The sequence below is a fragment of the Xenopus laevis genome, chromosome 4L (genome assembly GCF_017654675.1).
Source record: "Xenopus laevis strain J_2021 chromosome 4L, Xenopus_laevis_v10.1, whole genome shotgun sequence".
Lineage (NCBI taxonomy): Eukaryota > Metazoa > Chordata > Amphibia > Anura > Pipidae > Xenopus > Xenopus laevis.
This window is the reverse complement of record NC_054377.1, coordinates 25,472,454-25,499,188: the sequence shown is the minus strand read 5'-3', so window position 1 is coordinate 25,499,188 and position 26,735 is coordinate 25,472,454. Positions and strand designations below refer to the sequence as shown.

General features: G+C 39.6%; 1 protein-coding gene across 1 annotated transcript; it reads left to right on the top strand.

The window, feature by feature from the left end:
* Nucleotides 1-7,178: 7,178 nt before the first annotated feature.
* LOC108713615 (4-galactosyl-N-acetylglucosaminide 3-alpha-L-fucosyltransferase FUT6) lies at nt 7,179-22,551 on the top strand. Its single transcript, XM_018257158.2, has 2 exons — nt 7,179-7,474; nt 20,791-22,551. The coding sequence occupies exon 2, from the start codon at nt 20,926-20,928 to the stop codon at nt 21,976-21,978; it is 1,053 nt and encodes a 350-aa protein (XP_018112647.1). The 5' UTR covers nt 7,179-7,474; nt 20,791-20,925; the 3' UTR covers nt 21,979-22,551.
* The last annotated feature ends 4,184 nt before the right edge of the window (nt 22,552-26,735 follow it).

The following is a 26,735-nucleotide window of genomic DNA, read 5'->3' as shown; positions in this document are numbered from 1 at the left end:
CCATCACATTGCTCCTAATTTGTACCTGTGCCAGCAGAAGCCCCAAACATCTGTGTACCAGTTCCAGCACCTATCATATTACCCCCATTTGTACCTGGGCCAGCAGCAGCCAATCCCTCATATTGCCCCCAATCTGTACCTGTGCCAGCAACAGCCAGAAAATCCACAATATTGCCAACAAATATGTACTTGTGCCAGCAGCTGCCAAGAGGTTGGTGGGGAGTGCCAGCAGTACAAATCACAGGCAAGAGGGGTCTGGAATAGGCGGTTTATAAAATTAAAAAACTAAGGCCAAGCAAACCAGGGTTTAAAAAAAGAAAAGAAAACAATATATATATATATATATATATATATATATATATATATATATACAGCCATCAGTGGGGGACAGTGGGGAGAGTTGTAGGGGGCCCGAGGGTAAGGGGGGCCTGGCCACGCCGCACTTTCTTGATTAGCTGGGCCCCCCTGCTTTCTGAGAGCTGCTGACTTCGGGAAGGCAGGGCAGGAGCACAAGGGGAGGTATCTTCTGTCCATTACTTTCCCTTATTGGTCACAGAGCTGAGGTTTGAACTTCTCCTCCAGCTCATCCAATCACCATGCAGCTTTACCAGGACTTGAAATTCTGTGACCAATAAGAGAAGAAAATGCAAGTTTTTTTACATTGACATTTATGGGGGCTCTGGGGGGGGCCTGCGATTTCTGATGGCGCCCTTGTTTGTGTGTATGTCAGCTAATAATTTTAGCAGTAAATAAACTCAATTGGATTGTTTTGCCACCAATATGAATTCATGCAGGGGTGATCCGTGGGCTGCTGCCACCTGAGGCAACAACCCCTATGCCGCCCCCCTCTCCCGCTCCGCGCTTAAAATGTTAGCGTCGGAGCAGGTCAAAAGGGGCTGCATGGCTAGCACAGAAGTGCGTACTGAGCTTTCTGCACTAGCAGTTTAAAAACCGGAAATTCGGCTCTTAAAGTTACAGGAGGTGGCTTTTTACCGCCCCTTGTAACTGGCCGTTCACTGACGCCTGAGGCAAGGTGCTCACTTTGCCTCATGGCAGGAACGGCCCTGGATTCATGCAGCTTAGTTATCATCTAGTACAAGCTACTGTTTAATTATTACAGAAAAAATAGGAATTTATTTGGAAAAATTAAAAACTTTTTCTTAAAATGGACTCTGTGGGAGATGGCCTTCATGTAAACTGTATATTTTTGGAAAACAGGGTTCCGAATAAGGGATCCTATACCTGTATATTGTTGTTTTTGACAGTAATAGTTATATAAGGAAGGGAAACAGAAGTGGAAGGTGAGAAGATAACCAGTTGGGTTTTGTCCATGCTTATTTACAGGAGGACATAAATGCAGAAATTGCTGTTGAAATGTGTTGCATAATATAAAAAGGGCAGATCTGCAGAGGAGAGGTAAAAGAGGCAGAGGTAAAAATGATAGTGAAACTTGAATGAGCTGATCAGCTGACCAACATCAGAAGTGTGGATTGTGAATAGAAGAAACTCTTGTTCTCAGGCCCGGACTGGCAATCTGTGGGTTCTGGCAAATGCCAGAGGGGCTGCTATAAGGTGACATAGAAAGTCAGTATTTAGTGGGCTGGTGGGGGCTATTTGGGCCTCTGTGTGGGCTGATTGGGTCTCTGTGTACCTGAAACACCAGGGCCTATTTTAATTCTCAGTCCAGACCTGCTTGTTCTCTTAAAGGGATTTCTACCTCCAGTCTTTCCATTCTCTCTTTGGTTGAAGGGCAAGGTTGCCACTTCTCAGTTATACAACCCTTTAGACATGATTTAGACCTTTCTTTAGCATGTGAAAGATCCAGCCCTGCCTGGAGGGCCCTTCATGTGGCAGCCCAAATGGGCCCCCATTGCTCCAGTCCGACCCTGCATATTCCCCACTGTTAATTTCCTCATTCACCTTCTCTAGGGGAACATTCACATTAGGGGTCACCCCTGCACTCTTTACTATGGGTGTTACCTTACACTCCACAGTCACACACAGGATTCACATCTGGACATTGGTCAGCAAAATTACACATAACATTTCGTATCTCACCGACATTATTCACCACATTCAGTGGTTTTTTGTTTCCCCACAGCTCCCAGAATTGGAAAGTCTGTTCCCAAAACAATTTCCACCTCCCCCTCACGGGAAACTACAAGTGAATGAACAACTGTCCCATTGGTAGTTTCAAAAATTAAACATGTCTGTTTAGAGTTCTCTTGTATATCAGGGACCTCCTGCCATGGTAGGTCAAACGTAACAGTTCATGCAACACCACGAGTGGATTTAAGGTCCCCATAGACGCGACGATTCTTCTTGCCGAACGACCGATTTTAGGGAAGCCCGACCAATCCTTCGAAATTATCGTGCGGTTAGTGGTATTCGAACGATCGTACATCTTACGATTTTTCGGCCGACATCTGTCGGGAAATTGATCGGCCAGGTCAAAAAATCTTTGTCGGTCCCAGTGCAATCTCTCTATGTTTGCAGGGCCAAGCAGGCAGCTCCCCTTTGTTTTCCTGGTAAATTTGTCTTTTTAGTTGATGGTAGATTCGTACGATCGTACGATCGTTCTGAGATGATCGTGGTCTCACGATCAGGATCTGATCTTTTAAAAATCTCAACATCTATGGCCAGCTTTAGTCTAGTGTGAACCACAGTGAAATTCTATTCACTTTTAGTTCCACAGACTTTCCAACAGTTCCAATGCATTCTGGCTGCACACTTAGCACTTTCGGTCCCAGGACCTTGCCTTTTCTACCACAGGCCCAGTTTTTTACCCCATCAACATGTCGATCCCTTTCAACCACCCCTTTAGGAACAGTCTTACCAGTCCTGAAGGTCATCCGACTCTCTGGAACTGCTGGGGATAAACTCTGGCCAACCTTGCCAGACTGGACTGAACTACATCCAGCATAGCCTCTCAACTGGCCATGCTGCACTTGTGCCAACTGCTGGAGCTGGGTACCTTCTCTTTGGAACTGGTTTCCTGGCTTGGATCCAGATGTAGGAGTCTCCTTTGGCACTCACAAGGTTGTGCTCACTTCCTTGCCCGTCAGGTCACTGCACCTTTAAGGAACCCTGCTGGTAGAACTCTCTTTGTGGTAGGCAGAAAAAATTGTCTTTTTTTCTATAGACTTTTGTCTTTTTTTCTATAGACTTTTCAGGAGCTGCCATTGCTCCCTGCAACTCACAGAATTGCTCACCTTTTACTTTTGAGGCATTTAGCAGTCTCTTCCTCACTCTTGGCACACGGACTCTCTCAGTCATGGTGGAACTGCATCCACCAGCCGCCATCTTGCTGTTCCTGTTGTTTTCCAACAGCCCTCACAGCCTCCTGCTGAACAGTTGAAGAACGGGATTTACAGCACCAGTTGCCATATTTATTTTTCTTGAACATATATTTTTTATGGAAATTTCCAATACAGTAATACAGCATAATAAACTTATATTTTCGTAGATTCAATGCAACGACTCTGTACTTCTTTTATATCACAATAGTGCAAATTGTGAAACTTAATGTGGGGGGTGGGGAGGCAAGAGAGAAAGAGCAATGGGAAAGGGGGAAAGATAGAAAGAGAATAAAAAACCCTCTGTTTTCTTGAGGGGGGGGGAGACAGGAGATTTATAAGAGCGATTTATACCAGTTGCCATATTAACAAAATCTCTTAAAAGAGAACTAAAGCTTACATTATGTTTTGGGCTTCTGTACCAGCCCAAGGCAACCACAGCCCTTTAGCAGTAAAGATCCGTGTCTCCAAAGATGCCCCAGTAGCTCCCCATCTTCTTTTTTGCTGATTCACTGCACATGCTCTGTGCTGCTGTCACTTACTGAGCTTAGGGACCCACTCACAATATACAGTACACATAGAATAGAAATGTCACAATATAAGGCTGATTAGTAATTAATACAGATAATTACTACATGGCAGCACAGAAACCAGTGCAATTATTATATTACAGACCAACCTCATTTTCTGCTTGATAATTTGCAATGACCCCTAAGCTTAGCTTCTCAACAGCTGCTCAGAGCCCACTGATCATGTGAGTGTCACAGATACTTTCCAAGATGGTGACCCCCTGTGACAAGATTGAAGTCCTGGATCATTGCTGCTACTGACAAGCTGAAACTTTAGGCTGATGCAATAAGGTAATTATCCAAGAATAGTAGTTGAATCAGCTTCAGGCAGTAATTTTAAACTGCAATGTGTTTATTTAGCAGTGTAGGCACACTACATGTTTCGGGCATAACCCTTTATCAAGTGTAATAAAAGAAAGTGGGAATTAAATACCTTCTTGGGAACAAGACACCACCCCCCCACTTAAAGTGACCGCTTATAGAAGGGGACCAACTTTGCGAGATCTAATCAGTCCCACTGAACCGAAACAAAAGGAACAAGACTCTTATCACCAGTGGCTTTACTACCGGGAGAGCAGGGGGTGCGATTGGGCAAGGGCCCGCACCCCCTCAGGCCCCCCCTGGCAGCTCGCATGCCACTGACTCTGGTGGGATTTTGGGCGTAGGGAGGGGGCCCAGTGGCACGACCCGTGCCAGGGCCAGCCCCCCTCTAGTTACGTTACTGCTTATCACAGAAATAAAATGGTTACCTTCCCATGTTATAACTGTAATTGCTGTTCCTCGATAATTAAAGGCCCTAACATACACCATCCCACTAGAGGAACAGAAATTATACTGAGAGCCACTGCCACATGTATAAGTACATATGTGGTTTATTCATTAAAGTGCCCCTGTGGTAAACTTTATGTAGGAAAAACAATTGGGGCAGTTAAAGAACATAAAAGTTAAATTAGAAACTTCAAACCTGATACCTACACTGATACCACTGTGGCAAGACACTTCTTCGAAGAAAAACATAACGTGAGTCAACTAAAGTGGAAGGTGTTAGAGGTGGTAAAAAGACAAACGAGAGGCGGCGACTGGGATAAATTACTACTCCAGAAAGAAGCATACTGGATAAACAAGTTAGAGTGGAGTAAACCAAAAGGCATGAATGATTATAACAGCCTCAAATGCTTCTTATGAAAGACATGCAATGACCTATTGTTATTAAAAATATAAAAATATAAAATACGGAACTCCTGCCGCGAGAAGGTAAAAAATAATTCATGAATAAATAATTTAAGTTACAGGAGTTAAGGTTATAAATGAATTAATAACTAACTACATGCTTTGCACATCCCTGGGTAGGCTACGATATAGCAGTACCAATTGTCATGGTTTGGATTATTTTTTGGTTTTATTAAACCAGGACAGGCTGAAAGAGGCAGTCTCCTTGATGCTTTTGGATATTTGGACTTGGACACTATGTACTATGGAATATTCAAAACTCACACTGAATTTTCTGAATTTTTTCTGAATTTTTATATTTCGTATATATCTTGGATTAAGTTTGTGTCATCATTATATATATACAATTCCACACTGTCACTTTAAGTGTGGTGGGGGGTGTCTTGTTCCCAAGAAGGTATTTAATTCCCACAATGCCTTGCTTTTATTACACTTGATAAAGGGTTATGCCCGAAAAATGTAGTGTGCCTACACTGCTAAATAAACACATTGCAGTTTAAAATTACTGCCTGAAGCTGTTTCGATTCAACTACTATTCTTGGGTTATGCACTTGAGGTGTAACACAGACACCTACTGAATCATACAGCTATAAAGTGAAGAGTTTTGGAAACTGAATCATACCTGCTATATCGAATAAGGTCATTATATAAAATATGGCATCTTTAGCCATATTCATTTTTAGGGTTTAGTTCTCCTTTAATGGTAATGCTTACCAGGCTTTTAAACAGGTGTGTGTCTCTTTAAAGCTCTGTCTGCATCCAAGCACCAATTGTGACATGCCACTCGCTTGCACATGCACTTTTATGGGAGTATTAGTGTTTGGTAGGCAGATAAGAGTAGGATTTGGAGCTTAGAGACAGGGACACCAAGGCTTCGAACAAAACAATGGTTTATTAAGCACTGGACATTCAAAACAAAAGTCAACAGAAAACAGTTCAACAACTTCAATGGAAAACATTCACTTTCCTCCAAGACAGTGATGTTTCCCAAACACCCTGTCACAGTACATAACCCCCCAAAGATATCATGGTCTGTATTGGATTTAGACCGATAATCTGATAAATTTAGGTTTTCAGGCAAAAACCTGAAAAAATTGAGCGATTCGGGAGAAAATACTGGAAAGAATTGTACGAATCAGGTTTTCTCTCAATTTTATCGAGTTTTTTATGGATCATATCTATTCAAGTTATTTTATTAATAAATAGGGCAAAAATGGCGATTGGTCAAGCTTTTTTTTATTAAAATAATTAATGAGATAAATTTGGATTTTAGTAAATAACCCCCATTGACTTATACATGACCACGATAGGTCTGAGCTGATGGATTTTCGGATTCGGGATTTTTGCAGCATCGGGTTTATCAAAAATCCCCAAAAATTTGAATTTTTATTCAATGAAAAATTAACGTTTTTGCCCCCAAAACACCTGACCAGATGAATTTGAGGTTTAGTAAATAACCTCCTTAAAGTTACCAGGGGAGGCAAAGAGCTGTTCCTAGTAACTCATGGGCTGCTGCTGTTTGATGTGAGTTTTTCAACACCCCAGACGCAAGCTCTTCACCCAATGACGCCAAAGCCCCTGCAAAATGGACCACTTGCCTGGCATGGGGAGTGGACTAGGAGCGGGCCCACACTTCAATAGGAGTGTTTAACCAGCCCAGTCCTACACTTTATCTGAACTCAATATGTTGCACATTTTGGCACCCTGGAAGAGCTTTTCCATGTAAGTGCAGCTACCTGTGGTCTCCCTTAGAGGGCTGCTTGTTTGTTATTATATATATTTTTTCTTTTCTTGTGTACTTGTGCATTTAGTATAAATATATATATTAGTACAAATTGCCTACACTCTATCTATTCTGACAGTCACAAAAATGGCATATACAGTATAAATCTGAACCCTCAGCAGTCTTTCTGTGATCAATGTGTGTCTTTTATTTTGGTACATTACAGCATAAATCCAAAATATGTTGTGCTGTGAAAATGAAAGACAAAGCCTTCAATTTTATATATATTATTTTTGAGTAAACAGAGTGCAGGAACTTAAAAACGCACAAGTACACTGTAAGAGAAAAGATGCAGTAAGTTTGTCAGGTTAACACTAGGGAGTGGCTATAGGTGAGTTAGATGAAAAATTGCAGCCAATGATAGCAGACTGATCCCAAGCTGGTTATTGAGACACATTTATAGCACCTGCTAAATTATTTGGGAAGGCATTGAAGTAAACTGTATTACATCTAGTTTTATGGTAAAGTAAATACCAAGAAAAGGCTAGATACACTCTTTTAAAATCAAGATCAAGAAATATATTTGGGATATCACTAACAACAAGAGGTGCAGCCAGACCAGTGACAAGTTCATTCAGAAGTCACACTGTCATCAGGTGAGTGCACTTATTTTATGACAATAATTTTACATTTTAAAATGAAAAGCATGCCAAAAATGGCAATTATTTGATGGGTAAGGGAGGGGTAATAAAAAAGAAGCAAAGAACCAAATAATAGCCTTAACTTGGTAAAGCTGCGGTAAATAAAAGGGTTCACATTTACTTGTAACATAGGCCCCCAAAAGTCTGTGAGAAGAGTGAATTTGTGTTGGGGGAGTTTACCAATACGTGGCTTTGCATGGGAGAGCTATAACTATATACTTATATGTGGAAATTGGTCTCTTTTTAGGGATACTAAGTCACTATAAACCTTTAATATCTATGCCTATAACCCCAAAATGGCATTTTTGCTTCCAAAAGTGTTGTTTTATTTGCAAAATAATTGTCCCACAAACAACATAGCATATCTAGACATTTATTTCCCTGTTTCTGGGACACCAGAAGTCTCAGCACTTGGAAAAAAAAAAACATCTCTGTAGTGAGGCAAGCACTCTATAGCAAGCCTAAGAAATTTAAATTTCAAGGGCAAACTTTGTACTGTACTAAATTCAAAATTAAACAAAAAAGTTTATTTTCGTTGGATTTTTTGCATAATACAGATAGACATATATGATATGATTATGCATAACCCAAATACAGATAGACATACATGATTTGATTATGTATAACATCAGTGTCGGACTGGCCCGACCCTCGTGGGCCGCCACGGACCAGATTCCCTCTCCTGATATTTAAATTTTGGGAAAAATGGCGCCGTTCATGCATGCGCACTGATCGGCGCATTCACACAGTCGCGCCGAGCTCGGCGCGTCATAGTAGGGGGCTAGGGGACCAGGGGGCCGGAGGGGGGCCCTGTACCAGCAGTCCCGGTGGGCCCCGGGCCCCCCAGTCCGACTCTGCATAACACAGTATTGTAACAGAATTATTCAGGCAAATGGCAAAAATTGTAGTCAAATATTTAACCTTGAAGTTACAAAGAGACATGTCTATTTTGGGGGAATAAGTGAGTAGGGAGGTTTCAGGAAAGCATATAGGAAAAGGGTGTGGGGTAAGTAGGGGGGGAGGAAGGGAAAAAAATTGGGGGGTAAATGGTCTGGGGATAAATAAGCCTTATAGATAATCAGGTTCTCATAATCATCTGTTTACTGTAAATTTAGTAGTTTGTTCAGGAGTATTAGAAAGTTCTTTAATATGATATAATTAATTTACTTTGGTAATCTAGCCTTTTTCTGTAGGGGGGAGGGGCGTGCATAGATTTCTAGTGCACACAGTGGTACTAAATTCATATTACTAAATCATGATCTTTAATATCCATAGGTAGTATTACTGTATCTGCGTAGTTACTGTTACAATCGGTTACAATTCTTGCATTTACATACTCCTTAATGCCATTAGTAGATCAGAGGAACAGGCAAATGCACATTTAAGGTAAGGCCAGACGAGGAGATTCGGGGAGATTTTGTCGCCTGGCGACTTATCGCCACGTCTTTTGCATGACTATCTCCCCGAACTGCCTCAGCGTTTTTTCGCCATAGGCTACAGCGCAAAATCGCCTGCGCTAATGCACACGCGGCGATGCATTTTCAATAGTCGCCCAAAGTTGCCTCAGTGACGTGGCGATAAGTCGCCAGGCGACAAAATCTCCCCGAATCTCCTCGTCTGGCCTTACCCTTAGGCACATTTCCTACTGCAAAAAGCCGCCTCCTGTAACTTTAAGAGCTGAATTTCCGTTTTTTAAACCAGAAATTCGGCTCTGCTAGTGCAGAAAGCGCAGTACGTGCTTCTGTGCTAGCGATGCAGCCCCCTTTGACCCGCTCCGGCGCTAAACTTTTAAGCGTGGATCGGCCTCAGGTGGCAGCAGCCCATGGATCGCCTCTGAGTGTTGCGGCTGTTGCCCCTTCTTGTAGTGGGTTTTGGAAGGTTTGATCTTGATGGACAGTTTCTTTCAGGCTCCCATACTAGATAACTATAGTTTCTAGGTCATTTTCTAAGTAAATTTATATGTAAAATGTTTTGCAAATCAGTGTTTATGCAATTAAGGAGCTATTCAATTCTTGGAAATAGTGTTGCCTCCTTTTTCTAAGGTGTGTGCATAAATTCTGGAACTATTTTTTTGTGCAAATGTGAAGCAGGGTGGGTGGATTATTGATGATTCTTCTCTCTGCATATTTATTTTAATCAGAATGCTCTATGTGTGTGTATGCATACTAGATTAATCTGTGTGCGTCACAGCTTCTAACACGCATGCGCAATGGAAGTTTATAAGAATATTGCTTGTGCCTCCACCCTCAGAGAAGACAGATTATTTGGAATACAAATTGTATATATATGTGATAGTTATTTTCTCTAATCTTCTAGTAATTGTTGAACCATCACTTACATTTACCTCACTAACAAAGCTTTAAAAAACGACATCTTTAGTTGCTTGTGGAATATAATGTAGTATATACCTTTCATGAATACAAAAACTCAACATATTTTAGAGCACAAGATCCACCCTGGTCATTTACGGTTATGCTCAGACATGCCCATAATCTGCCCTAAATTCTCCCCACTTTTATAAAAAGCTCTGCCCATGCTGAGATCCTCGACTCAGGTCTATCTCGGCTAAATCTGCACAATTGAGGGGTATGATAAAGGGATAAGTCTGAATATATACCTTTTATTACATGGCTGATGTATGATATGATAATAGTGAGGTCCTGGTATGTTCTCACTTGTTCAGTGCCCTTATGAATAAAGCAATAGAATAAATTAGCTTTACAGTTTCAAGTAGGGATGCACCAAATCCAGGATTCGGCCTTTTTTAGCAGGATTTAGATTCGGTGGAATCCTTGTGCCTGGCTGAACCAAATCCGAATCCTGATTTACATATGTAAATTGGGGTGGGTAGGGAAAAAGAAGAAGACTTTTTTTAGTTTCAAGAAAAATAACCCTATGTAATGCTGTAATTCAAGGAAACAAGCATTTGGCACACAAGGCCAGATGGGGTGCAGTTTGTCCCAAATACATGCTGTATACAAAGTTATCCCTAGCATAGAGAATGAATGTCTCTTATGGTATATAAGTATTTGTGACCATATAAAAAGATACAAAAAAATATACAAAAGACGTATTTCTATTAAAGGGCATGTAAAGGCAAAAAAATAAAATCCCGTTTTTACTTTCTTTAATGAAAAAAAAAATCTATCTCCAATATACTTCAATTAAAAATGTGTACCGTTCTTATAAGAAACCTGACTGTATGCAATGAAATTCTACCTTCATTTACTGCTGTGGATAGGAATTGTCAGATGGTCCCTAACTGCTGAGCAGGGAAACATCATCATGAATTCGATTAATCACATCAGTTTCTTAATTAATTCTCTGTATAATTAGAACGTTATGTTTTTAACTTGATGACCTGTTATTATAATAAGTCATATGAGAAATGATTAAATTATACAGAGAATTAATAAAGAAACTGATTTGATTAATCAAATTCATTGGGTGTTTTTTTTTTTAAAAAAGTATCACAGCCAAAGAAATTATATTTGATGTATTAGAACCTTTAATGAACTGTAATTTTATGAATTTGATTTCATAATATCATTAAGCACACAAGCACTTTGGTGATTTTTATATAGAAAAGCACAAGCACGTTATAAGTTCCTAAGTAATTATTGTCTGTAGTATAAACTGTTTTAAGTGATTTTGGAATATAAAGACGTACAGGGTTTTATTTTTATTTCTTTCTTTTGAATTAATAAAAGAACTATATAATAGTTTTAGCCTGAGACATGGGACTAATCATGTGAACACATATTCAGTATAGTATGATGCATGGGTCTTATGAGTAGTTTCATAGTTTGCCGTAGTTCAACTATTACATAATAGGTTTAGCCACTGATGTGGAACTGATCATGTGTACACAGGGTCAGACTGGGGGGCCCGGGGCCCACCAAAGCTGCTGTCGTAGGGCCCCCTTCTGGGTCCCCTGCTGCAAGGTTCCCCAGCCAGCCGAGCCGACGACACTCAGAATTAGAAAAGAGCAATTGGGTCTGATTTGTGTCAAAGCAGAAATGTAATTGTGCAAATTGTAGCACATTGAATGCAGTTGTGTCAGGTAGGGATGCACCGAATCCAGGATTCGGTTCGGGATTCGGCCAGGATTCGCCTTTTTCAGCAGGATTCGGATTCGGCCAAATCCTCCTGCCCAGCCAAACCGAATCCGAATCCTGATTTGCATATGCAAATTAGGGGTGGGGACGGAAATTGCGTGACTTTTTGTCACAAAACAAGGAAGTAAAAATGTTTTCCCCTTTCCTACCCCTAATTAGCATATGCAAATTAGGATTCGGTTAGGTATTCCGCCGAATCTTTCGCGAAGGATTCGGGGGTTCGGCCGAATCCAAAATAGTGGATTCGGTGCATCCCTAGTGTCAGGGTTGCCACCTTCTGACTTGTCTAACTCCAGGCAGGGGGTGGTCCATGATGCAAGGGAGGAGGGTCACACCATAATGGGGTTGGAGCTGTGATGTCACGCAATTGCCTGGTCGCTGCCTCAATCATAGGGTTTTCCTTATTTGGCAAACTGGGCAGGCAGTTTCGACACAGACAGCCCTTCAAAAATCTTGACTTGTCTGGGTCAAAACTGGACAGGTGGCAACCCTAGGCACATATCACCCTGGCAACTGCAATTGCACCTACATTATGAGGTGATGAATTGCGGTTAAACAAAACATGGCTTTTGCGGTCGTAAATGACACCTAAAGTCTAAATGTAGTACAATGTATAGCCTTGGTACAATGTGTAGCCTTGGTGATTAGGAACGTTGTATAATCAATACTGGCTAATCTGAACTGCTCCGCTCCTTGCCCAGTGGCACTTTAGGTGCATATCATACAATAATAGAAAAATTGTATTTACCTTAGTGTGAGTTCCGAATTTTGCAACAAGACTGTGCTGCTGTACTCCATCCGCCAGTGGGTCACTCAGTTGCCTTACTGAGCCACATATACCAGATTCATCTATATGGGAAAATTCATCCATGGGTAGGCTCTTCTCACTCACAAACTGTCTCACTGCTTTTGACAAACTTGCCAAAGTGATGAAATGGAAGTTACTGTATGTAAACCGTGTCACACACATTTCTGATGTGATATGTGCACAGCTGTGCTCTCTGCACTAGTGTTGTTCCCCAACCACATCCCACTGTGATATGAAAGGGGTAAGCACTAGACAGGTAAAAGGGACAGCATCATTAGACCCCTGTTAGTTATAAATAAATGTAATGCATTGTGCAGCTTGCTGCTGATATATAAATAAATTATGATCCCCTAAAGTTGCCCCTGCCTAAAGGACACCTTTTGTTTGCACAGAGTAATGTGACTGACAGTATTGCTTCACGGAACGGATATTTTATCTGTTTTATGAAACTCAGCTTTCATTTTGCTAGAAGAATGAATTATGTACTATAAATTCCTGCTTTCTGTCACAAATATCTATTTTGTCATTCAAATCTAGCTTGGCATGCACTAGTTCGTTACAATATGATATATTCTGTCCAAGTTTTTTTTTACATAATTTACTCTGTAAGTAACCTTCCATACCTCCCAACTGTCCTGTTTTCAGAGGGACAGTCCCTCTTTTGACAGCTCAACCCGCAGTCCCTCTTTTTTACCGGAAAGTCCCTATTTTCTCTGCACTGAACAGCCAGAAAAAGAAACAATGTTTCTAACTTAATTGGCTTTTGGCAGAGAGTCCAGAACAGTCACAGGTGCAGATAAGATACTTTTCTAACAATTTTGAGATAAGCAAATAAGTAAGAAAACAGGTCCCTTGGGAAAAGTTAGATTCACAGCTATTCACAAAAATTGGCGTGGCCAAAATTTCGCTGCAGCAACTTTTGTGCACAATCCAAATGTTGCTCTCATTCTTAAGCTGGCCATAGATGTAAAGATTTTTAAAAGATCTTTTCGTTATCTTGAGACCACGATTATCTCGAAACGATCGTTTAAATGTACGATTTTTCTATCAACTAAAAAGATAATTTCAAGCGATATTGCCAGGAAAACTGAGGGGAGCTGTCTGCTTAGCCCTGCAGACATGGATAGATTGCACTGGGAACGATCAATTTTTTTTAACCTGGCCGATCAATTTTCTGACAGATGTTGGACGAAAAATCGTAAGATGTATGATAGTTCGATTCCCTATAACCGCACGATAATTTTACGGATTGGTCGGATTGCCCTGAAATCAGTCGTTCACCAACGAAAGATCTTTGCGTCTATGGGGACCTTTAAATAGAAATGTCTTTTGTATATTTTTTACATGTATATGGTCACAAATACTTTATACCATGAGAGACATTCATTCTGTGTATTAGGGATAGTTTTGTATACAGAACGTATTTGGGACAAAAGGCACCCCATAGACTGTTTCCCACTCTCTAACCATTCTTGAACCTTAACTTCTACCTCCTAACTTAATTTAACTGGACAAAGCACACACATAAGACTGAAAGGATATATCTACTGTTACAGGACCAGTAACAGAAATAACTTACCGAAACTCCGTTTGCGCTCCTCTTCAGAAAAGTCGATCGCGTGATCCATCGTGCGCCGCTCAATTTCTCCTCCCTGCCTTCCTTATAGCCAAGGAGGAGAAATCGAATGCTGCATGATGGATCGTCACCCTGTCACTTTTTCTCAAGAGGAACGCAAGCAAAGTTTCAGTAAGTTATTTCTAAATAAAGACTTTGTTATAAAGTGTTGGTGTTTTTTTCCGTAGTATACTAAGGAATTTTTTTCTTAAAATTTTTTATGTTACGGGTCCTTTAAGGGGCATGATAAGGTCCCTGACATTTCAAGTATACAGAGACCCTAACAGCCCCCACCAGCCCAAAAAAGTGACTATGGCATCTTATAGCAGCCCCTCTGGCATATGCAAGAATATAAAGATTTAAAGTCTGGGCATGGACATGAGTCATACCTACTCCTTAAGAGACATCCATACTACTGGAGAGATATCCATACTACTGAAGAGATATCCATACTACTGGAGAGACATCCATACTGCTGGAGAGGCATCCATACTACTGGAGAGATATCCATACTGCTGGAGAGGCATGTGAAATGAATACTGACATTAAGAGGGTTATTTTCTAAAATCCAAATTTATCTCATAATTTATTAAAAAAAAACTGCCAAACTCCGATACTGATTTTAGCTAATTTATTAATAAAAAACTTTATTTAATTGGATCGAGGAAAAACTCGATTAAATCGAGTGAAAACCTGAATTGCTCAAAATTTTCAGGCTTTTTCCTGAATCGCTCAAATTTTTTCGGGCATTTTTCCTGTATTGCTTGAATTTTTCGAGTTTTTGCCCAAAAAACCCGAAAAAGTCAGATTTTCAGGGCTAAACCCAGCACAGACCACAAAACCTTCAAATTGAGATAGGTGCATCTCCCATTGACTTATACAGGACCTTGACAGGTCTGAGATGATGGATTTTCGGATACAGGCTTTTTGCAGCATCAGGGTATAATAAATCTCAAAAAATTGAGCTTCTTCCTCCAAAAAATTTAGTTTTCTAGTGAAAAAAACCTCGTATTTTTCAAGATTTTTTTTTTAATAAATAACGCCCTAAATATTTGGCTTTGTACTTCTGAAATCACTGTGCCTATAACCAATACCTTAATCAAAAGGTAAAGTTTTTTCAGTAGAAGAGTATTCATTAAAGGTTGAATCTTTGATTTGATGTTGAAAAAAAATTTAATCACTTATAAAAATGTGTAACAGACTTCAACAAAATACAAGATACACTGCAAAAGCTTACGCAAAAGCTTACGCCATGCTATGCTATGTAAAATAAAGACCCACGCCCACAGTGACATCACAAAATGGGCAAGGCGGGGGCAGGCACAAGGCTATAAATTTAGGGGCTAGAAGCCAGAAGTACTAGGTCGTGGGTGGGAAGAGCAGAAGAAGAGCTAAACCCGGACCCGCCCATGACCCAAAGATTTTGTGCAGGAGCCGGCCCGAACCCGCCCAACCTGCTGGTCCTGGCCCGGCCCACACATCACTGATTCTTACTGCTGAGAGACTTGAAACATATAAACTGCTGGAGAGCAATGAGACATACATACTGCTTTTGAATGAAAAGACAATTCACAAGCTTATTGTGGTATTTTTTTAATTAAGGCATATTTATAAAGCTCATAAATAATTAAAACCAAAAATATAAACTGGCTTTAAAAAGCTAAAATTCTCCATTTACCATCATAACTCTTTACACCTATTTTTATTAATCATATTGACCTGTTGATTTGCAAATCCTGAATTCCATTTGAGAAACAGGTGAACTAAACCTTATCTTATCACATGACATTTTTAATGATCACGTGACTTTAGGCTAGAAGATGATCCTTTTTTTGGACAGTTTTCTTCTGCAAATTGCGGTTTGGATTTGGTTTAGGAATCATTTGTATTGGATTCAGTGGATTAATATTTTTCAATGGACTTTGCCCAGTGCAAAATGGTATAAAATACTGGCCTAAATCCATGTGTTATTGTGGTACATGTACTTTAAATATAATAGGGTAGGAACATTTCTACCTGCTGGGTAGAAATATTTTCGTGGGCTGCCACATAATATTGTGTTTAATTAATGTTTAAATTATTTTCTAGTAGACTTAAGGTATCGAGATCCAAATTACAGAAAGATCCCTTATCCAGAAATCCCTATTTCAAAAAATTCCAAATTACAGTCATTTGAATAAACTTTTGAAAAATTAAATTTTACAAGCGGATTTCCTTTTACCTCTGTATACCTTATTGGTATGGGATCAAGTACAAGGTACAGATATGGGACCTGTTATCCAGAATGCTCCGGACCTGCAGTTCTGCAAATAAGGTTTTTTTTCAAACTTTGTCTACTAGAAATCATTTAAGGGGCAGATTTATGAAGGGTCAAAATTTCGAATTTAAAAAACTTTGAAATGCTCATTAAAAAAGACCAACCGAAATTTAAAAAAAAAAACACGTTTTATTTTCGGATGAATAGTCCGTATTCGAAGTAATAGTGCATTCGATCTAATTCAAATCTAAGTTTTTTCCAAAAAAAAAACTTTGATTTTTCAAAGTCCACCAATTCTATGCATCCAATAAGGATTAATTATATCTTAGTTGGGATATAGTACAAGGTACAGTTTCATTACTACAGAGAAAAAGGAAATCATTTGAAAACATTTAGGGGCCCATTTACTTAGCTCGAGTGAAGGAATAGAAGAAAAAATACTTTGAATTTCGAATGGTCGAATATGGCTACTTCGACCATCGAATAGGTTACTTCGACCTTCGACTACGACCTCGACTTCGAATCGAACGATTCGAACTAAAAATCGTTCGACTATTCGACTATTCGATAGTCGAAGTACTGTCTCATTAAAAAAATACCCCCTAGTTCGCCACCTAAAACCTACCGAGGCCAATGTTAGGTCCCCATAGGCTTCCTAACAATTTTCTGATCGAAGCAAAATCCTTCGATCGATGGATTAAAATCCTTCAAATCGTTCGTTTCGAAGGATTTAATCGTTTGATCGAACGATTATTCCTTCGATCGTTCGATCGTATTAATAGCGCTAAATCCTTCGACTTCGATAATTAACCCTCGATATTTAACCCTATGTAAATCTGCTCCTAATTATTTGATTAACATGGAGTCTATGGGAGACGACCTTTCTGTAATTTGGAGCTTTCTGGATAACAGGTTTCCGGATAACAGGTCCTATACCTGTACTACAAATTTATTTTTCAGTTGAACTGAAGAGAGTTGGAAATACAGAAATGATGATTTACTTTTCCAGTACCTTTTATAGTTAGTGCCTAGACAGACAGATAAAAAGAAGCTAGCACAACTCATGGCAGTTTTTTTTACAGTGCCTCCAAATGTGAATCAAATTGATGTCTATGGTTAACCTGCCCACGAGCATTTAATCTCTAATTCCATTGCATCCAAAAGTACAGTGCACTATAATACTCATAAACGTAAATGTACAATAACCTGATTATGTTGCAGGCTACAAGATAGCATCACATCATAGTACAGGTATGGGGCCTGTTATCCAGAATGCTCGGGACCTGGGGTTTTCCGGATAATGGATCTTTCCGTAATTTGGGTCTTCATACCTTAAGTCTACTAGAAATTAATTTAAACATTAAATAAACCCAATAGGCTGGTTTTGCTTCCAATGAGGATTAATTATATCTTAGTTGGGATCAAGTACAAGCTACTGTTTTATTATTACAGAGAAAAAGGAAATAATTTTTAAAAATTTTGATTATTTGAATAAAATGGAGTCTATGGGAGACAGCCATTCCGTAATTCTGAGCTTTCTGGATATCAGGTTTCCGGATAAGGGATCCTATACCTGTATAAGTTATTGTTCTCAATAAGCCTATAAAAGAGCTTTAGACTAACCACATTATACCTCAAAATGTTACTTGACTTGTCCCTATGCAAACACACAAACAAATACGATTTCCTGCTTAGGCCCCATGAAGTTGCATGACTAGATACAAAGTATAAAATGGACACAAAACAGCTTGACGTGTAAGATCTGTCTATACTTAACATTCTTGTAAAGCAAAAGCCAAGACATTAAGGTGCTCCCCGCATTAACAGACCAGTTTTACTTTTTTACATTTGCACATATCTGTTCATTTACCACCTACAGCTAAAATCAAACTTGGCAGCAACAGTCCTATTGTATATGAGAAAGGATTGTATTACAAGCAAATATGGTTCAGGATGTGTAGTTGGTCACAGTGACATAAAAGAATTGTTTGCATGTCTCTGCCAATAATACGTCTTTCGGGCTATGCGCGAATGCTTTTTTTAAATGCATTTTTGGGGCTCCTTTAAAGAAGGAAAGACTTTGTGCACTTGGACGTGAGCACCACGGAGCGATCTACTTCCGGCTTCTTCTTTGTTCAAATTTCCCGGGGCAAATGCATGCACAGTTGAACGAAATAGCTGACTTTTTAGTTAAAGTTCGGCTTTTCGTTCTACTGCGCATGCGAAACTGCGCAAAGGAAAGAGGAAGCTGGAAGTGGATCGCTCTGTGGTGCTCACTGGTATAACCCCGGGCTGGTGCAGTTTTGTGCTGATAGGAGCACCGGCCCAGGATTTCAGGTAAGTCAATACAATCACTTGGGGGTGCCTAACATTTGGCACCCCCAAGTGCACGAAGCCTTTCCTTCTCCTTTACCCCCTCCTCACCATTACCCCTGAGATCTTCTTCTTGGTTTTATTAGCACTTTATCTTTACCTTTTGTATTGATTTGGATGGAAATCTGCATGTTCAATGTATTCACCTATTGAACAGCACTGGGAATATTTTATGCTTTCTAAACACTTCATACCAATACTTGAACAGGGTGACGTTACATAATATTCATGCTTAAATAAACACAAACACTTATATGCACCAGGTCTAAAAACCCACAGCAACCAGCCATCAGGTTAGTGACCTGTCAGAATATATCTTTGGTGTAAATATCCTCTGATAAAACATTTCAAACACTTAAATTAATACTAACCCCCCAATCAGAAAAACCCCATCCACTACCACCCAAATAGTGCCCCCTCCCTGCTTTCTCCCTGCATAGTGCATTAGTCAGGCCCTGTGGGTTCTGGCAAATGCCAGAGGGGCTGCTATAAGGTGCAATAGAAAGTCACTATTTAGTGGGCTGGTGGGGGCTGTTTGGGCCTCTGTGTGGGCTGATTGGGCCTCTGTGTACCCGAAATGCCAGGGCCTATTTTAGTTCTCTGTCTGGGCCTGGCATTAGTGCAAAAAGTGTCCCTGATTGTCAATCCCACTTCTCCATGCAGAGTAGCACAGTGGAGCTCAAGGGCGCCATCTTCCACATCTTCGGTTTTCTTCCGATTTCTTCAGATTCTCTTCCTTCTCTTCGGAAGGATAGAAAAAGTTGTCAAACCATGTTTGGTCCTCTTTTTGCACTCTTTTTAGCCCATCATGCTCTTCTCCTTTTAGCCTGTGGGCCGATCAGATGGAAAGTATATGAGATCGACTTGTCTATGGTCATCTTTAGAAGAGATACTCAGTAGGAGTGATGGAAATAAACTTAAAGTCAAGCAGTCTGATAAAAACTCCAGCCAAGCAAAGTGAAAATAACCTCTTTGCATGTAAATTAAGTACAGACTCAATGCTAGAGACATTTGGGTATATTTATCAAAGAGTGAAGTTAGAGATCGCCACAGTCTGCTAGCGTGAAAATAGACAAAATACTTTTGGGTAGTGGAAGGATATACAAGCACAAAACGACAGCTGATCGTCATGCAACAATGATTCAACAATAAACACGTCCAATAAACAGTTGTTTAAAAAAGAACTATCCTATTCCTTGCTTAAAATCAGCTCGAGTTAATTAGTCATCTCTGCCAATATAGAAGATGCTAAAATGATTACATTGGCTGAGCCCCGATTATTACCTTATTTCAAATCATAAGAGAGTAAATAAAGACTATGCACTGTTAATGTGTCCGTTTTGCTTTTTGGTCAGTAATGCTGGGTGATACAGTGAAGAATCTGTTTTTTGCAAGAAAATTAACTGTGTAACTGTGTCCCATGGCTGGAGTAGTCCTGTTTGTGATGGGCGAATTTATTCGCCAGGCGCGAATTTGCCCGATTTGCCACCAGTGAATAAATTCGCGAAACGCCCATGAAAATTCGCCCGAAAAAATTTGTCAAAAACGGGCGTCGGTTTAAAAAAAACGGGCGCCGGCGTCAAAAACGGGCGCTGGCGTCAAAAACGAGACACCGGCGCCGTTTCGTGAATTTTTCTGCGAATTTTCCGGCGAAGCAAAGCGGCGCAAATTCGCCCATCACTAGTGCTGTTAATGAAATCCCGGGTATAATTATCAGAGGCCAGAAATGATAAAAAGACACAAGAGGAAACACAGACTAAAATGTTGATATTTTTCATTAACAACTATATTTGTCGATTGGAATATTATGTCATGATAATCTGTTTGCAAAGGATTATGTTTGATTGTATAATAACTGATATATAATCAATATTGAAACTAGACAAGATTTTTGTTTTTCAAGATGTTTATTATCACAAATTGTTTTATATACAAATGTTGTGAAACAATAAAAATTTATTGATATAAAGAAAAGACACAAGAGGAAGACAAATACCATAGAACAACTAAAATCAAAATTTACAGATTCATGAAAATCTGTAAAAACCTTGGCAAATGATTGACAAAGCTAATCTATTATTATCTCTCTTCCCTTTTTAGTACCAAAAACGTGGACATTGGGCAAAGACCCTACAACACAGACATGAGAAGTTGATTCTGTGGTAACACAGCTGCACTCCTTCGTAGAAAGAATAAAGCGTACTATGCTGTAGTCAGAATATCAATTTTTTTCCGATGGAGAATAAAATACAGACACTGTCCTGTAGAAAATTTCTATTTTTCTTTATCATTCAGGTTGTAGCAGCTTTTTTCTTCTTCTCTGTTTCATTCCATGGCAAACGCAGAAATATTGCAATTGAGCCAACTGATACTGTTACTTCAAAGCCAGAGGAACCAGTGAAAATTATTCTTCTGTGGACTTGGCCCTTTGATTTTACGTTTCCCCTGAACCAGTGCCCGAGGGAATTTGATGGAACTGGCTGTTTCTTTACGCTCAATCGCAGCTTGTATTCAGAGGCAGCTGCTGTTGTTCTACACAGCAGAAATGTATGTTCAGATAGGAATCAGTTACCACAGGCCCCAAGACCCCCAAAACAATATTGGATTTGGTTTACCTTGGAGTCCCCAAGCCACAATCCCAACACAGGGTTTATGGAGAAACTCATTAATCTGACCATGTCTTATCGTGCTGACTCAGATATATTTACTCCATATGGCTGGTTAGAAAGGCATGATGGAAAAGAAAACTTCTCTATGCCCGTGAAGACAAAACTAGTAGCCTGGGCAGTCAGTAACTGGAACCCAAGTGCCAGAAGAATAAAATATTATGAGGAGTTAAAGAAACACCTCGCTATTGATATGTTTGGCGCAATGCATTCACCTCTTCCTAGAACACAACATATTGAAATTCTTTCCCGATACAAATTTTATCTAACTTTTGAAAATTCAATTCACGAAGACTACATTACTGAGAAGCTCTGGCATAATGCACTCACATCATGGGCTGTGCCTGTTGTTATGGGGCCCCCCCGTGATAACTATGAGCGTTACATACCCCCTGAGTCATTCATCCACGTAGATGACTTTCCAACTGCTAAGGAACTTGCTGATTATCTACACGCGCTTGATAAAGATGATAATAAATACATGCAATATTTCAACTGGAGGAAAATTCTAAAACCGATAGCGCCTGAGGGTTGGGACGTCCATTACTGCAAAGTCTGCAAAGCTTTAAAAGAAGCACCATCGTATAGGACTTTTCCAAGCATTACAAAGTGGTTTAAGTAAAACGATACACGTTAATGAATTGAACAATATATTGCTCCTATGAAATAACCCTTAGAACAGTATTTTAGTGGTGGTGGCTTACTTTCAGGTTAACTTTTAGCATGTTATAGAACAGCCTATTCCTAGTAACTTTTCAATTGGGTTTCATTTTTTATTTTTTAAATGACTTCTATTTTTTAAATTTCTTCTGATTCTTTCCAGCTTTTAAATGGAGGTCACTGACCACAGCAGCCAAAAGTGATTGCTCTGTGAAGCGACAATTTTATCGTTATTGTTACTTTTTATTACTTATCCTTCTATTTAGACCCTCTGCTATTCATATTCCTTCCTCTCTTTCAAACCACTGTTGGTTGCTTTAAATTGAACCCTAGCAACCAGGTAGCTGCTGAAATGCCAAAATGGAAAAGCTGCTGAACAATCCGCTAAATGATTAAAAAAGCACAAATAAGAAATCAGAACCAATTGCAGAACAGCACTCCGTATATAATAAAAGTTCATCAAAGGGGAACAACCTCTTTGAAGGCTTTGTTCAGTGTAAAAATAAAATGTGCAAAATGAAAAAATGTACAAAGGCTGGAATGACCGGATGTCTAACATAATAGCTAGAATGGTACTTTGTGCTTTGCAGCTCTCTGATTGGTTACAATCAGTAACCAATCACTGACTTGAGGGGGGCCATAACCATTTGCTTTTGAATCTGAGCTGCGTGCTAAGGTTCAAAAGCAAACAAACTGATCAGTTATATCCCATGTGGCCCTCCTTAAAGGGCATGTAAAGTCTAAAATAGAATAAGGCTAAAAATGCTGTATTTTGTATACTAAATATAAACATGAACTTACTGCACTACAAGCCTAATCAAACAAATGATTTATGCTTTCAAAGTTGGCTACGGGGGGTCACCATCTTGTAACTTTGTTAAACATCTTTGCAAGACTAAGACTGTGCACATGCTCAGTGTGGTCTGGGCTGCTTAGGGATCGTCATAAACAAAGCTGCTTGAGTTCTGCATGGCTGGGAAGTAAGGTGGGGGCTCCCCCTACTGTTCATAAGTATGATTGTTTCCCTGCTCAGCAGTTAGGGACCATCTGACAATTCCTATCCACAGCAGTAAATGAAGGGAGAATTTCACTGCATACAGTCAGGTTTCTTATAAAAACGGTACACATTTTTTAATTAAAGTATATTGGAGATAGGTTTATTTTTCATTAAAGAAAGTAAAAATGGGATTTTATTTTTTTGCCTCTAAATGCTCTTTAAAGTCGCTGACTAATTAAGAGATTAGAGAGCTGCAAAAGAGGAAGACGCATTCTGGCTATTACATTAGACATCCGGGCACTCTAGCCTTTATACATTATTATATTAGAAACATTTTTTATTTTGCACTGAACTGTTCCTTTCAGAAGTTGTAACGATAATACATAAAGGTGATAACATAATATTTAATCATTCATACTGAATCAATCTGAGAATCAAATGGGTTTGCATGGATCATGGAAGATAATGTAAAATATATTATTGAAAATCTGTTATTTTTTGTTTTTACAAAAGGCACATAGGTGTCTCCCACCCTCTCCCAGACACTATCTAACAACTGCATAACTTGTGCATAATTCAGAGGAGGAGGAGCATGCAACAGGGACCTGTCCTTACTGCCTGCCCTAAGGACAGTCCGGCACACTGAGAAGAGCACAACTTACCATGGGGCGCATGTGCTTGCTAAGTGAGCATTAAGAGACATGCCCTTATGCTCCTAGAACTTGCACCCCAGGTGTAAATCACCCCTTTTGGCTGTCAATGGGTATGTCCAATTACTAAGCCCAATGCTCTGGCATTTCTTGAGTGCGACCACTGTGCGATATTTTTGTGCGCGAAAATATCGTTGACAGTAACTTAAATTCACAATTTGCAAAACTGTTTTGTGAATTTTTTCTCCGCCACCAAAGGTGTGGCGTAATTCAAATGCCATTTGCGATTTTTGACGTATTTAAAAAGCTCTTATAGACATTTGCATTGCAAAAAAAACCCACAATTCTGTTTGCACACTCTAAATGTAACTATGCGCAAGGGAAATATATTCACTGTGAGAACCCATACCTCCCAACTGTCCCGTTTTGAGCGGGACAGTCCCGCTTTTGACAGTTCAATCCGCAGTCCGGCATTAGTACCGGAAAGTCCCTATTTCTCTGCACTGAACAGCCAAAAGAGATACAATGTTTCTTGCTTAATTTGCTCTTGTTTGTTGTTTGTGCTGGCGTTTGGTATATGTTTTAAGATTACAGAGAGTGTTTCTAATCTAGTAATAAATGCTGCTTATCCAGTACCAATTTTGGTCACAGCTCTGGGAAAACCACTTTAATTGTTTAGGTTTGGGTGAAATCCACTGAGCAATGTCTACCCAGTAGTTTATATATGATAACATATCAGTCTTATATTGCTATCCCTTTAACTAGATGGTTTTCCTCCTTGTGCAATACAAGTGCACAAGGGCTTGTGATGAACATACTTTTCCCTATTGTGTCAGGAAAAAGATTTTCATTATTTCTTGAGCTAAATAGGGCAAACAAGGAGTATGTAGCCAGGGCCAGCTGTGCCGAGGCTACTCGCCCCCTCCATGCATGTGCATGCCTGCACCTGAAAAAGGATAGAGCGATGGAGGGGAGAATGGAGAATGCAACGGAGGGGAGGAGAACGCGATGGAGGGGGGGAGAACGCAACGGAGGGAAGGGTGACAGGAGAGAGGAGAGAGTGACGGAGGGGTGGATGACAGAGGGGAGTAAGGGGTGCGAACCCGGCAAAGGGGTAGGCAGAAGACAATTTTGGAGGTAGCTGCCCAGCGCCCCTCTATCATTGCTCCCTAGGCAGCTGCCTCTTCTGTCTAACCCTAGTTCGGGTCCTGTTTGAAGCTAATCCATGTTTGGTTATTAAAAGGCAGAGATTTAGGTTATCAGCATAGATACCCCTTCCGCGATCCTTTGTTGTGACTGTTTTGTTAGCAAGAGTTCATTATGCAGGGGAATCTGTACCCTGGTGATCTAAGTATCTACATTACAAGAACCAGAGATGGAGTGGCTTCAGTTTCCCTGTTTATCAATAGCATATTTCTTTTTAAAAACATAAAACTTTTACATAAACAGGTATGGGATCTGTTATCCAGAATGCTTGGGGCCTGGGCTTTGCTGGATAAAGGATCTTTCCGCAATTTAGATCTCCATACCTTAACTCTGCTAGAAAATCATGATAACATTTAATAAACCCAATAGGCTGGTTTTGCTTCCAATAAGGAATAATTATATCTTAGTTTGGATCAAGTACAAGCTACTGTTTCTTTATAACAGAGAAAAGGAAATCATATTTAAACATTTGAATTATTTGAATAAAACTGAGTCTTTTTGTAATTCTGAGCTTTCTGGATAAAGGGTTTCCAGGATAACTGATCCCATGCCTGTATTCTATTTATACACGGTATAATATTATTTTGCATATACAATTAAACTCTGTATTCAACTATTTTTATTACTTTTTGCTCTAAGACTAAGATCATATAGGCTGTTTCTTAGCCTGCACTGAAACAGCCTCTCTGCTTCTATTTCCTAGCTTCTGTGTCTGCGCCCGGGCTATTGGTATTTAGGGTTCAAATATAATTTGTTATTTTTAGTTGATAGAAGAAAAATAAACAATGCCTTTGAAATGTCAAAACTTTACTGACCTGGTTGAATTTTCTTTCACAAAAGTCTGAAAGGAATCCAGTGTGAATAAAACACAAGATGGCATTAGAAGGAAAAGAACAATACCTTTTGAAACAAGTAAATAGAAGAATGCATGTAATAAATTGTTGATTTAAGCCACGTGGTATGATTTAATATTGTTTTGTCAAAGTAACCTAAGATTTCCAAACCTACCAGCGTATTTGTGGAATTCCACTTCTGTATCACGATACGGCCCTCGTAATATCTCATGAAGTAACATATTTTTTAGATACACAAAAGTGCAACTGATTTGGAAAGCTCCACTGAATGTGCCAATTTAAGGGGCAGATTTATCGAAGTGAAATCGAGGGAATTTTTCGAAGTTCAAAAATTCTAAATTCAAAGTAATTTTTGGATACTTCGACCATCGAATAGGCTACTAAAACTTCGACTTCGATCTTCGATTCAAAGTAAAATTATTCGACTATTCAACCATTCGATAATCGAAGTACTGTCTCTTTAAAAAAACTTCGACTTCAATACTTCGCCAACTTAAACCTCCCGAAGTGCTATGTTAGCCTATGTGGACCTTCCAGAGCATATATAAGTTTCTTGTATTCGAAGGAAAATCTGACAATCTTACGATAAAATCTTTTGAATCGTACAATTCGACGTACAATCGGAGTACGATCGTACTATGATCGGAATACGATCGTAAGATGCAAAAAATCCTACGAATTCGACTTCGAACTTTGTAGTATTCAATTCGATGGTCGAATTTCGAAGTATTTTCCACTTCAAAATTCGACCCTTGATATGTATAGTTTTATGCAGATTTCTGATCAAACCCTAGCCAAAGGGCTACAGCCATGATCCCCCTGGCTTGATCAGTCCATGCTTAGAAGGACCTTAGTACATATCTGGTTATCTAGTTACATCCCCATTGTTCTGCTGAGGGGCTTCTCTGGGGGGGAGGGGGGTGATATCACTCCAAGGGGTATATTTATCAAAGAGTTAAGTTAATAGTGAAGTTCCGCCACTAGAGTGAAATTCCGCCACTCTCCATTCATG